The sequence below is a fragment of the Salvelinus fontinalis genome, chromosome 13, assembly GCF_029448725.1.
Source record: "Salvelinus fontinalis isolate EN_2023a chromosome 13, ASM2944872v1, whole genome shotgun sequence".
Lineage (NCBI taxonomy): Eukaryota > Metazoa > Chordata > Actinopteri > Salmoniformes > Salmonidae > Salvelinus > Salvelinus fontinalis.
The window spans coordinates 16,476,148-16,491,032 of NC_074677.1; the positions used below are offsets into that span (position 1 = coordinate 16,476,148).

The following is a 14,885-nucleotide window of genomic DNA, read 5'->3' on the forward strand; positions in this document are numbered from 1 at the left end:
CACTAAAAGGGATGTAAACAAATTTGTGCACAACATTTTTGAGAAATACGTTTTTTGTGGGTATGGAAAATGTCTGGGATCTTTTATTTCAGCTCCTGAAACATGACCAACACTACATTTTTTTATTTATATTTTTGTTCAGTGTACATTGTCTACTGGTATAATTTTAGATTGAGAACAAATAGCTCAACATGTAAACAATGTGTGAAAATAAGCTATTCTCTGCTTCAGATACCCTTAAGGCCAGTAATGCCCTCATACTGTATGTCTATGGCTGCATTGGCAATGCATGCCATATGATAAGCTGCTAAATGGATTCACATACTGTAGCTGATATACTGAGAGAGAGTGACAATCAAATAAAACAGATTTGAGATCTTACAACTAGACAAAAAGGAAACGTTCATTTGAGAATACAATCTGGAGGCGAAAGAAACACACACCTGTTTAGGCGAGGTGCTGGATGGCGAAGTCGAACACTTGAAAAATAAAAGGAGAGCCGCACACTCTAGGAGCTCAGATGCAATAATTGAATAACCTAATATCCAACGTTTCGACAGACTTCATCAGTGTATAATGACAAACACTGCGGGTCACTAGTTTATATAGTGTCAAAGGACACACACAGGTGTCTGTAATCATGGCCGGGTGTGGTCTGATATCATTGGTTAATTCTCAGATATAAAAATAACATACAAAAAACATGAATGGATAGCATACGATCATAGATACAATTTGGCTACATAGGCCTACAAACATTTACAATGAATAGCAAAATCACAATAATCACAAGAATGGCTTCAGATCAAAGTCCACGTTGAGACCAAAGGGAGCAAGGGTCTTTAAAGATCCAGGCAGCCTCTCGTTTTAACAATAAATTGTCGAGGTCACCCCCTCTCCTAGGGAGAGTGACATGTGTGATGCCGATATAACATAGGGACGAAATCGAGTGGTTCTCTGCCAAAAAGTGGGCCCCAACTGGGTATGTCAAGTTTTTGCCCCTAATGGTGCTCCGAGATTTGTACTTTTAATTCGCACTTTGTTTTACCCACACTATTTTTACCACAAGGACAAGTTATAAGATACATAACTGCCTTAGTGGAGCAAGTGATAACACCTTTGGGGAAACAGATCCCAATCAAAGGTGTTATCACTTCTTGAAATGTAACATCCAATCAAAATCTTGCTGGTCCGCTGGCTCCCAGCATTTAAACTGTTTTTGCAATACAACATTCTCCAGACCTCCAAGGGAGGCGTGACACGATGTGATTTTGGAGGTTTGGCAACTTGAGACTATTTGTCTACCAATCAGTTCAGAGCCGTTTGACCTTGTTGTGTTGGCTCTGCTGTGTGGTCATTGAATAGAATTGATTGGACAAGAGACCGCGGGGTCATTGAACAGATGTCAGCTGTTTGCTGTCTAAAAATGGCACTGCATGGATTTTTCTCTGTGTGTGCATGTTGTTGTCAACTGACAAGGCATGTAGGCCAACATTCCACCGTATTGTTAGTCCTGTTTTTTTGTCTACAATGTAGCAACTTGATTCTTCTATTGGTCTTAAAGCCGATGTTAAGCCGAATCCTGGACTATAAAATGATTCTTCAAGGAGCTTCCTTTTAAGTCCAGGAGTAAGCTTAATCCGGGTCTGGGAAACTGTCCCTTGATGTCTATATTAAATTACTGAGGATATTGCCATCAATATTACCTATTCCATATCTAGATTGCTTTTCTATCTAGGTATGGAATAATACCTTTTCTGTCAGATTTTTTTTTTCACTGCCATAACAATCCTTGATTGAAACATTACAATACTTCACTCTTAGCCATGTTGTCCTCTTTGTGTGTCTCTGATTTAATCAACCTCCTGCAGAGAAGCAGAGAAGACACAGATATGGTTATCTATTTGGGATGTGCATCTTTCCATTTTAAGACGATTCGATACGCATCTAGGTACATGGGCCCTGATATGATACAGGAACGATGTGTTTTGTTTGAAACGATTCTGTGCGATTCGGTTTGATTAGAGAACAAATCGATGCGTTTCGGTTCGATGCGATTCAATGCACTAGCATTGTTGCATAAACACATTAACTTTCTATTCCAAATTACAATTGGCTGCTGATGGAGCTCATGAGCTAGGGTTCTGAGCTGGATCTACTGTGCTGACTTCTATGTGTGTGTGTGTGTGTGTTAACATTATCTGATGTGTGGACCCCCAACCATCTTTGTGGTACCATTTGAAAGTTTACATTTGAATTGTGCTCCCATTTTAGTTCAGTTATCAGCAAAAAACAAATAAAATAGCGTCTAAGCTACAAAATATGCACATATTTAGATAATTGACTATTTAAAAAAAAAAATATATATATATATATATATATATATATATATATATATATATATATATATAAAATAAACAGTTGAGTTTGATAGAATTTAAAAGCTTACCAACAGGTTTTTTTTAAATGGTTGTGTGTATATATATATATATATATATATACAACAATAAAAATAAAAAAACTGTTTCTAAGCTTTTAAATTATATCAAACTCAACCGTTTATTTTTTCAAACGATGAAGACATGGATTTCTCATGGAGTGGTGGGGTAGGCAGAATGGGTCAACTTTGAGCACCTCTATCTCCTTTGACATTCGGGTCCAAAAAGTCATTTTCAGCCATTTCTTCCATGGGAAAACGTATGGAAAGTTTTGTTTAAATCCTACAGGATGCTGTCAAAAAAGGAATTGAATTCATATGAATTTACGCTGTAAAATAAGAATGGAGAACCTCTGTCTATGAACTTGCTTTATTACAGTGATTCTCCCAGGGTAACGTCAAAGAAATGATGGCTTGGTGTTTTCTAAAATGGCAGATGAGCCCAACTACCACAGAGAGAAGAATCTGTGTGTACCCCGACACTTTATCTTCTACATGTAAAGTCATCATACAGTTCACTATATCGCAGCTAAAGTAGAGAGCGTATGTCTGCCTTGAAAACCTCCCCATCTACATTATATAGGCTACACCTTCACGGCTCACGATTGGCTGCATTTTGGATCACTCAGCAGTTAGGTGCTCTCAGATATGACGATTTGGTTCAGTGTGCTGTGCGCTGAGGTCTCATTGGTTGCTTTTGGCTCAGGCCACATAGTGCTATGTGCAATAAGCAGAATAGTCCCGTGGGGATTCATATTCAGCGTTACTCAACAGAAAACAGTCTCTACAAGGCACAGTGAATGGTTGGTAATGTGGAAGCTGAAGCTATGCACTCTGAATGAAGCATAACATAGTGTGCCATATTTTTGTTTTTAAGCTACAGTACAGAATTAAATATAACATATCTCTTTGTGCTTCTGTAGGCTTTCATAATGTTTTCCCTTGTCTTTTTTATTTTCAAATAAGTCAAAAGAACTTGCATTGTGAATGTGATGAAAAGAAAACAGAATTACCTGGAGATCTATTCCTCATTTAATGCTGAGGCCCTTTGAAATGATACTTGATCATGCATGTAATTAAATTAACTTGTTTAGAGTTGATTTAATGAGCTGACATAAGCATGCGAAGAAATGTATTTTCACCGATGACAGTGCAAATTGGAGAATATCGATTGGGAATGTGTTGGGAACTTGTTTTTCCCCAGGGAACACAGGCTTAGAATTGAGCTGCTTGCTTCCTCTCTGCAGGTAGCAACATCAGCCAAAGCAGGGTCATTATCATTAGGCACCAGTCGGAAGAAAGTGGACTGAATGGGGAGGGACTACCTGGACTTGTCCAATAAGAAATGCCTGATTTAGTTTTCTGTTACAAAACATTATTACATTGTTTCTATTGCGGGCCCTAATGAACATGAGTACTATGCAATGTCCCAAAACTTGTAAACTGCAGCCCTCCTTCCTTCCTGCAATTTTTAAGACTTGAACAGGGCATTAGAGTGGTAGGTGTAGTATGGCACTTGTCAGACAGCACCTACGTCATAGATCAACTAAAGGTCACGGCGCCATCTTTCTGAAAACCCTGTCAGTCTCATTTCAGAGTAAAATTATCTGGCTTGTTTGTTTATCTTACTTTGCACCCCCCCCCCCCCCCCCCCCCCTCATGTCTTCTGGGCTGGGGAGGATGAGGGGATAGCGGGATGAAGGGAAGGGAAAGCTCACGGTGTGTTCTGACGCCAGGTTCTGATGCCAGCTGTGTGCTTGTTGGGAGTCATGTCAAAATGCCCCCCCCCCCCCCCCCTCTCTCTTTGCCTCTACTGCTATGCATCACTCTTTCTGCTTCCCAACCTATTTTTTTCTATCCCGCTGTTTCATGGAATATTAGTCTGAACATTCAAGCATATCTGAGCATGTAGTGAAAAGAATGTTGTTGTTTTTTCAACTATCCCTGTGCAAACCAAAGCCTGGAGCCCTGATTTGATATTTTCCACAAATAAACGTTTCTGTATCGGAACAAAATAACATGTCATAGCTGGAGTATATCGCCCTCCACACAAAACATTGTTTCCTAACAACAGAGGAATAAACTTCACTGGCAAACCGGGGTGTTAATGGTGCAAAATGTTAATGGTGCAAAAGTGTGAGTGAGAGACGTGAGGGTTTGGTGTGTGCGCGTGAATTCTTGCAAGTGTATGCGTGCGATCTTGCATGCGTGTGAGAGACAGACTACGGGAGAGGTTGTTGTGTGTGTGTGTGTGTGTGTTTGTGTTTGGGGGGAGGGGCGGATGGGCTGACAGCGAGGGTTAGGTGACGTCAGCCAGTGCGGCTCCATTCATGAACAGCATGAAAAATTGACGAGCCGGCCTCGGGAGCGGTGCTGCACCATGCAGAAGCCATTATGCAAAGCAGCTAGCATCGGCAGCCATCTCTCCCCAGCTTCAGCATCACCCACACCGTAGAGAGGGAAGGGAAAGGCATGTAACGGAAGCAGGGAGAACGGGAAGAGAGAACAAGAAGCTAGGGAATAATAGAGAGAAGGGAAGAAGGAAAAGAAGAGGCTTTGCAGTAGCCGAATAACGTGCCTGTGAATCACTGCAGAGGGAAAGAGGGAGCAAGAGAGGGAGGCCATCACGGTGTCTGTTTGAGAGAGGGCGTGCTCCGAAAGCCTGTATGCGAGTGATATCGGAGGGCTAGACGGTCGTGTCTAACCCAGACCCCACACACGAACCCCTGTCTGGAATGCAACGGGAGGCATCCCCCCCGCCCGCATCTCCTCTGCCTTTCCTGTGCTGGTCACTGAGTGTTGGTCACTGAGTAAATGGATGAATGAAGCAGGTGGAAGCCAACAGGCGGGTTGAGTCCTTCATGGCTACCAGGTTAGTTCTTATCACTACTTCGGGGGTAATTCACATTAGCATCCTCACCTTGCACTGTCTAGTAGAAATTAATAGGATGGCTAATTAGCTTAGGCTAATGCTTATCAGAGCATCCGATGATGGAGGAGACCGGTTATCTCGTCTGTAGACGTGCTGGCAATGTTGTTGTTTTTTCCCCATTCCCAGCACTTCAACTAACAAGGTAACCTGTCCTCCGTTATCGGACGCTCTGATTAGCATTAGCCTAGCGTGAGCTAATTAGTCACGTTAGCCCCGCTCCTGTTAATTTATACTCTACAGTGCAAGGTGAAGATGCTAACGTACATTAGCATTGTAGCATCCGTGGCTGTACGGAAACATCAGGGATGTCTTGCATGAATGCCCAAGCTGTTTAAGCTTAACTGTTTGGCTTTAGGGCCGATGCATGTTAAGCAGAGTACAATCAAAGTGAGTGACTCGGAGCCTTAGTATTCTGTAGCACGCTAATGCTAACAACCAATAATTTGAATAGCCAACTGATAACTATGAACGCTACAGAAAGAAAATGAGAGGAGAGAGATGCATCCATCATTCCGTATTCATATCACCTTCATTTATGAGCACATCTAAGCTGTCGGTATTGTAGCAATTCTTTGATGCATATTGGGAAAGCACCATGATTATCTTTACACATATCCTTTCCTTTAGTTGTCATGTTTTAAGCATGACAACTCACTGTCTTTGCATGCCTCAATTGATCCATCCCACTTAGCTATACAATGACTCTGTTTTGTCACAGAATAACCTGAAACATAATCCATCGTTTCACCCTTTTCAGTGTTATTAGAAGTGTAGCCTGTGCTGCTGGGCTCTTGTGTTCACGAACAGGAGGAGTATGACCTTATGAAGAGTAGCTTGACCTGTGTGAACATAGTGTCGTTTGACATCAGCAAACATAACAACAGTTGGCCTCCACTTCTCTCTCTCCAGTGGAAGTTGGGTCCAGTGTCAAAAAAAAATCTGTGTCTTTATACAAGGGTAAAATGCAGAGTCTACTAGGCTCAACCTGAGATTTAGGAAATGGGCTTCACCTGTATAGCAGGTGAATAAGTGTCCTCATCTGAATGCTGTAAAGTCACAAAGCGGATGTGTAATGACTGCTAATGGATGCCAGGACATTGTTGTTTCTAGGCACTGATCTAAGATCGTTTTTTACTGATGATAACACCCTTGAAAAGATGCAAAGGTACACACACACACACCCTCGTCCTCCTACCCAGCTATAATAAGCATCCCAGTATGGTGTATCAATCGGTCTTTCTGTGTAGTCTGAAATAGACCAGATAAGGATGGATAGAGTAATGAAATGATAGATGAGAGGGTGAGGCACTGTACACTCATCCTCCCACCATCCCTTATGTAAGGCAACAGCACACACAGAATGTATTATACAATCACTTCCAACCAGGTGTGTACTGTTTCAATAATATCACTCTCACCTGCTGGAGCTAGGTGAGACACACCTGTGTGTAATTGTCTAAGCCTGTAATGTTTCCCATAGCAGACCAAAGTTCCACCAATAAGCTGTAATCTAATGAATGCAAGTTAGATGTCTCAAGTGAATTAGGGAGTATTACTGAAGCTTTGTGTGTGCAATGACTCAGCAATTTAACAAGCATAGTAAAATGGCACTAGTAAATAGTAAAATGGCACTATAATTTCTCATATTGTATCTGTCTAGGATGTATCCTATGACCTCCCTCTCTCTTTGTTGGAATCTGTTTGCTTTTCCAGCCTGACACACAAACTCTGCTTAAATAATAGTCTTCACCCAAAGCCCTTGGGTGATATAGAAAGTGAGCTGTGGTGAAATAGATGGGAGGGGTGAGAGAGGAAAAGAGTGTGTGAAAGCTGATGGCAGGACACTCCACAGGGTACACTGCGTGGGAGCTTACTGTTGGGATAGAGAGAGAGAGGGAGGGTGAGAGGGGCAGAGCTGCTGTTCTCTCACCAACCATGAAGAGGGTTTAGTGAAGTTAGTGTTCTCTCCACTGAGCTACACCAACATGGCCAAAAGAGCCTCAGTTAACTGATATCAAATGAAGTACATCTGTTGAATCTGCCAGCACTTAGACCTGAAGTTCTGGGTCCGTGTTCATAAAATATCTTAGAGTGCTGATCTAGAATCAGATTTCTTCTCTTATTCATTGATTTTAAAAAGGCAAACTGATCCTCAATTAGCAGTCCTACTCTGAGACGCTTTATGAATACGCGCCCTGCAGAGTAGACTCTAGTCTGGATAGCAAATCAGTTAGTCAATAAATTGTCCTCTCTCGCCAAGGGCAGAGACAGTGCCTCATTGATGTGCTCTGTATCAAAGACTAATCTGGCCCTATGGAGGAAGTGAACACATTATTGTCATAGGGGAGGTTGCTGCTATCTTAAATTGTCTGATGGTCAAACAACATAACTTGCAATGGAGTGGATGTTTTTCTAGGGTCTTTGTAAGTCATGCATCATGTCAAGATGTATATTTGTTAATTGAGTACACCAGACATACTGTACTCAACAGGAGGAACACGGTCTGGATCCAGAAACATTTTGTTTCCTGCTGTTCAGAGTTGGAATAGTAGAATGCACAAGGTGCAATTTTGAAATGTTGTTTGTGCATGGGCAGTTTTCTTCTTATGTCATTCACTGGCAGACCTTAGAGATATTTATAACCTGTCAGAAATGTCCAGTTGATCAACTACTAGCCCACATTGATTTTCAGGGCATAAAATTAACTTTTTGGTCTACCAGCCAAATATTGTTTGCTGCTTAAATTACACCAACAAACCACAAATTAACAGATAAGCATGCTTTGTAATGTTTCTGAAACAATACATTAATTACTAGTAAGAAGTAACTAATGTTTGTGACCTGTCTTTTATCCAAAATATCACGACTCCAGTCATGTTTGTGCCTGTGAGATTGACTAGTAGCAGCGTTGTCTTCTCTTCTCTAGCAGTTGAAACTCAAACATAGAAAAACAACCTAGCTTCTGAACAAAACAATGGAAATAGCCAAAAAACACAAGGACAAATTCTCACTTCAGTAGATTTTTGTTTCAAGTAAATTAGACAAACTTTTATTCCTGTGCGCAGTGCATCTAAAAATGAATATTTCACTCAGCTCTTCACATGCACACAGCCCCCAGCCAGGCTGTGTTGCAGCGCAAGGTGGAATAGGTTATATACGAAACTTAGAAAATTGCTACCGCAGCATTTATTTGACAATACATGTGATCATACTTGACTTTTTCTTCGCAAATGCGAGTGAAATGCTCAAACTGTGGAGCCCTGACCACCTGCCAACGTTGCTGGTGAAATAGACATCTTACCCGCCAATGTCAAAATCCACCTGCAGGTGGCGGGTGTTAATTTTAGGCCCTGTTGATTTTGTTGAGTCACTCAGGTATCATATGAACACACATAAGACATGGGAAAATGTGTAGAATTTCTGGAAATTAGCTTTAAAACTGCAACATTTTCTTCTTAACCCCATGGCAAAAGGTGTAGAATTGCAGGAAATTACCTTTTTAAAAGGCTAAAATCTCTGACATCAACAGGGGTGTGGGGTTGCAAGGTCGGGATTTGTTACTATGCTGATAAATGATCATATCCATCCCTACCTTTTACACCCCTGTGTGACTGAACCGACTCAAATTGTAGTTGAGTACCCCTGGAGTACACATTTGGATCTCAAGGATTCAGCCCATAAGTGCTCTGAGTATCGCAGAGTTTAAACAATTATTTTAATCATTCCCTCTCTCTCCATCTCTCACTGACAGCACTGCCAGCAATTCGAACCGGAGCACGCCTGCTTGCTCGCCCATCCTGCGCCATCGCTCTCGCTCGCCCACACCCCAGCAGAGCTTGGAGCACAGTGGTGAGAACATGGTGGAGAAGGGCCACTTGGACCCCGCCTCTGACAAGGACAAGTCCCCCTCCACCCCAGAGCAGGTGGTGCAGCGCACCTACAGCCAGTCGGTACACACCGCCACACGCAGCAGTGGAGGCAAGAACTCCAAGGTGAGCCCATGCACCTGGACCAGACATACATTGGATATAACAGACACATGGGACAAAACACAATTGTGTATAGGTGGTGAACCTTTATGCAGTAACGCACATACACACACACGCATGCATATCGTACACAGTACAGACACACACAAAAAATACTCCACATTACATACCTATCGAGCATGGATGTGCTTGTACTGGCTGATGATCTTAAATCTCCATTGCAGGAGGGTTTCCCCCATCTCAGTCCTGTAATCTTCCAGAAATAACCATGCTCCTACCAATGAGCAGGTGTGGACACGCCCCAAATACATAGCCTCTCTTGCCCGCCCACTGCATATCCTCTATCTTTTAATCACATCTTCACAGGACAATAAAGTTGTTTGCCTTTTGGGCCTTCAGGTCCACTGGGGCTAAAAAGTAATCCACGTTCTCACAACAGAAGAAACAGCAGAGATCTCGGTACAAATGGTTAACTCGGTTACTTCATCCCAGTTGAAATGAAAATACTGTAGAATGAACTTCAGTGTGGGCTGTCTGAATGAAATCGACAAGGTTCTTGTGTGAAGAATGTTTGTCTGCCACTCGGTAGTGGATTTTTAAAACCTGCTTCTAAACGGCTAAGTATCATCGTAAGGTTCTTCTCAACCTTTTTCATGTCCCATTCCATGGTGATGTTTGCCTCATTTCCACTCTCAGGGATTGACTTGTCCGTCGGTTGTCATGCCATGTTACTCTTCTGTTTTACTTTCGAGACATTGTTACGTTTCTGCACCAGCTGCACCATGTTAAAACCACTCACAATCCAAGTCTTTAACTTGAAATTCTTATGGATTTCTTTTTTTCTGCCTTAGGTGTTTGCTGTTTATTTGTTTTTGTTTTGTGATTTTCTTTGTTCTTCTTCTCATGCATGCTAGTCTCACAAGCGACTTTCCAAAGTAAGCATCAATCTTTTTCTGGTCTTTCTCCTCTCTCCTTCCCGCTAGCTTGTGCTCATGCCTGGTGACCTTCCCACTATCCCTGCAATACGCTACTTGTTTCTCCTCTATGCCTCCCTACATTATGCTAAGTTAATGTGTGCCTCTATCCTGTTTTTACCTATGCTACTTTACTCTAGCTGATGAGACTGCCCAACCACGTCTACGCTAAACTATGTTAGCCTAACCTAGCTTACCCCTTGCTAACCAACTGTATTAGCCTACCCCTTGCACTGACCTGATCTTAGTATTTGCTGAAGCCGGATGTACTGGGTCTGTGTTAGTACTGGCTGAAGCCGAATGTACTGGGTCTGTGTTAGTACTGGCTGAAGCCGGATGTACTGGGTCTGTGTTAGTACTGGCTGAAGACGGATGTACTGGGTCTGTGCTAGTACTGGCTGAGGCTGGATGTACTGGGTCTGTGCTAGTACTGGCTGAAGAAGGATGTACTGGGTCTGTGTTATTACTTGCTGAAGCCGGCTGTACTGGGTCTGTGTTAGTACTGTCTGAGGCTGGATGTACTGGGTCTGTGTTAGTTCTGGCTGAGGCTGGATGTACTGGGTCTGTGTTAGTTCTGGCTGAGGCTGGATGTACTGGGTCTGTGTTAGTTCTGGCTGAGGCTGGATGTACTGGGTCTGTGTTAGTACTGGCTGAGGCTGGATGTACTGGGTCTGTGCTAGTACTGGCTGAAGGAGGATGTACTGGGTCTGTGTTAGTACTGGCTGAAGACGGCTGTACTTGGTCTGTGTTAGTACTGGCTGGAGCTGCCAGTACTAGGTCTGTGTTAGTACTTGCTGAAGCTGCCAGTACTAGGTCTGTGTTAGTATTTGCTGAAGCCAGCTGTACTGGGTCTGTGTTAGTACTGGCTGAGGCTGCCAGTACTGGGTCTGTGTTAGTACTGGCTGAAGACGGCTGTACTGGGTCTGTGTTAGTACTGGCTGAGGCTGCCAGTACTGGGTCTGTGTTAGTATTTGCTGAAGCCGGCTGTACTGGGTCTGTGTTAGTACTGGCTGAAGATGGCTGTACTGGGTCTGTGTTAGTACTGGCTGAGGCTGCCAGTACTGGGTCTGTGTTAGTATTTGCTGAAGACGGCTGTACTGGGTCTGTGTTAGTATTTGCTGAAGCAGGCTGTACTGGGTTTGTGTTAGTACTGTCTGAGGCTGGATGTACTGGGTCTGTGTTAGTACTGTCTGAGGCTGGATGTACTGGGTCTGTGTTGGTACTGGCTGAGGCTGGATGTACTGGGTCTGTGTTGGTACTGGCTGAGGCTGGATGTACTGGGTCTGTGTTAGTACTGTCTGAGGCTGGATGTGGATCAACCGAGTCTGTGCTTGTACTGGCTGATGATCCAGTATCTCCTCTACTGACAAACTTAATCAGAGCACCTGTAAATTATAGATAACAATACTATTATTAATTTTATCAGCTGCATCAAGCCCATTCAAACTGTCTCACCCAGATTTCTTTTTATACATTCTCAAATATAAAATATTATTTATACTATGGCTTGGCTGAATAATTGATGGTTATTATTTACTGAGAGATGTGCATCCATATTTCCCAGTATGCTCAGCTAATCAACTTTTTAAATTCAATATATAAATCAATAGTCAATGTCAATCCATTGCTTTCCATCTTGCATAAGTCCAGAGTTGTAACTAAACCTTGACTGAGAGACTAGATAATCATTGTCTTGTTTTAAAACCCTATGAGGGGTGCCATAACACCCATATATTTTCTGGACTGGTCCCCACAGAGGTTGCTACTGGAAAGTGAGAGGTTCATTTCGTGCACGCGCATATGAACAAATGGTCACGTGCAACGCGTTTATCTTTTCCGAGCTGCAGTTTGTAAACACTGTTGCCCGTTTGCGTTTATCCAACGTAATAAATAGTTGTTTTTCACTCTCACTTTTGTCAGGCACAAAGTCACATAACACAACATTGGAAGTGGCTGGCAAGCAAACAAGACACAGACAGACCAAGAAATGCACTGCCCAGCTAGGTTTGCTAGACAGACAGACTAGAGAGAGATGCACTGCAAGCTTGCACATCAACTTAATGTTAGTTATTTGCTGACATCAAACTTGGAGAGGAGAGAACACAAGTTTACCTAATTTCTGTTCCCGCAATTCACTCTCATGGTGTTTTTTTTTTTCTCATTTCGTGACCAGAAGGATAGTTCAGCTTCATCCTCTTATTCAAGTTGTAAACATTGACACCCGCTTTGATACGAGGGAGAGGCCGGGCCCATGCGTAATTTGCGGGGCCATACGCAAGTTGCCTAGTGAGCGTATAGGGCCGCCAGGCTCTGGGTTTAATTAGATTTTTGGCAGTGAAATGAGGCTACTCAGGCGAGTGGGGGAAAAACTAGCCCCGTTGGAAAATAGAAATGTACTGTTTGAAAATTTGAAGATAAAAAAATATATATACATTATTTGGCGTACCTCCGACGACATTGCGTACCCCAGTTTGGGAATACCTGCCGTACACTATTCTATGGACTTTGTTATCCTATCCTTCTTTAACTTCTTGACTTTGCCTAACCCCTTCTAAGGGTTGTGTTCGTGGAAATTTGTGTTTCTTATTGAACAAGTTCAGGTAGTCCCTGCCGGTTTCGGTGTGTTTTCTTCTGTTTGATGCCTAATCAACATGACCCAGCCATCCTACCCTACTCTAACACTTTCCTGACAGCATCATTCATTCAAACATGATCCCCTATGTGCTTCTCTGTCTGAAATGTTCTGTGTTACTGGAGAAGTTAACCCTAGATGCTGATCTTGTGTCAGTTTAGCATTTTCCCCACTAATGGTTCAGGTTAGGATTGGGGGAGGGGAAGCAGATCCTAGATCTGTACCTAGAGAGAAATTCACTTTAGCGCTACTGTTCATGCTGTTCTTTAACTTTGATGGAGTACCAAACTGTACAAGTCTCTTCTGTGGTGTTTTGTAGCATTGCTGTGGTACCAGGACAAATCCGGAACATTCATATTTAAAGGCATGTAGGCACACACACACATGTAGATTTTGTACACATGGATGCACACGCACACAGCTTCCCCTCCCACCGACCACCACTAGTTACTATTACTTCCTGAACAAGCTAACTATGAAAGAGGAAAAGCTTGACACTTTATTCAGACAGTGAGGAAATTAGGTGGAGAGACAGTCAAGTGGGAGAAACAGTGGGAAGGGTGGATGCAGGGATTGAACCTTGGTCTCTGGTGGGGAATTGTATATGTGACATGTACTGGGGAGTGTTACCACTACATGTCTCTGCACGTGGAATGGGAAAAGTAATAGTCTCAGTCACCATTGGTCAATATCCTCTTAGTTGGAGCTAGAGGCCTTCACGAGTCCAAAAAGTTGTACCCATTCTGAAATGGACCTGGGGCTTTCCCAATAAATCTTAACATAAGTTAACTACATTTACATTACATTTTACATTTAAGTCATTTAGCAGACGCTCTTATCCAGAGCGACTTACAAATTGGTGCATTCACCTTACACATGTTTAATGATATTACTAGTTTAACTAGCTTGTCCTGCATTGCAAATAATCAATGCGGTGCCTGTTAATTTATCATCGAATCACAGCCTACTTCGCCAAACGAGTGATGATTTAACAAGCGCGTTCGTGAAAAAAGCACTGTTGTTGCACCAAAGTACCTAACCATAAACATCAATGCCTTTCTTTAAAATCAATACACAAGTATATTTTTTTTAACCTGCATATTTAGTTAAAAGAAATTCATGTTAGCAGGCAATATTAACTAGGGAAATTGTGTCACTTCTCTTGCGTTCTGTGCAAGCAGAGTCGGTATATGCAGCAGTTTGGGCCGCCTGGCTCGTTGCAAACGGTGTGAAGACCATTTCTTCATAACAAAAAAACATAATTAATTTGCCAGAATTTTACTTAATTATGGCATAACATTGAAGGTTGTGCAATGTAACAGCAATATTTAGACTTATGGATGCCACCTGTTCGATAAAATACGTAACGGTTCCGTATTTCACTGACAGAATAAGAGTTTTGTTTTCGAAATGATAGTTTCCGGATTTGACCATATTAATGACCTACGGCTCGTATTTCTGTGTGTTAATTATAATATAATGAAGTCTATTATTTGATCGAGCAGTCTGACTGAGTGGTGGTAGGCAGCAACAGGCTCGTAAGCATTAATTCATACAGGACTTCCCTGCGTTTACCAGCAGCTCTTCGAAATGCTCCCGAGATTAGGCTGGCAATACTATAGTGCCTATAAGAACATCCAATAGTCAAAGGTATATGAAATACAAATGGTATAGGGAGAAATATTCCTAATAATTCCTATAATAACTACAATCTAAAACTTAACTAAGAATATTGAAGACTCATGTTAAAAAGAACCACCAGCTTTCATATGTTCTCATGTTCTGAGTAAGGAAATTTAACGTTAGCTTTTTTACATGGCACATATTGTACTTTTACTTTCTTCTCCAACGCTCAAAATTGACATGTTTCATTATTTATTTGAGACTAAATAGATTTTTATTTATCCATTATATTAAGTTA

The 14,885-nt window shown here is 42.1% G+C and overlaps 1 protein-coding gene across 6 annotated transcripts in view; it reads left to right on the top strand.

Moving 5' to 3' along the window:
• The window catches only part of gramd1ba (GRAM domain containing 1Ba), a 176,114-nt gene that overhangs the window by 122,247 nt on the left and 38,982 nt on the right, over positions 1–14,885 (top strand). For 5 of the 6 annotated variants that reach the window (XM_055941867.1, XM_055941866.1, XM_055941864.1 and 2 more), the window contains one exon: positions 9,121–9,361. In XM_055941867.1, the coding sequence (XP_055797842.1) occupies positions 9,121–9,361 (241 nt within the window). Of the gene's footprint in view, positions 1–4,769; positions 5,310–9,120; positions 9,362–14,885 lie in introns of those variants that run through there. The other variant, XM_055941869.1, reaches the window with a different exon arrangement.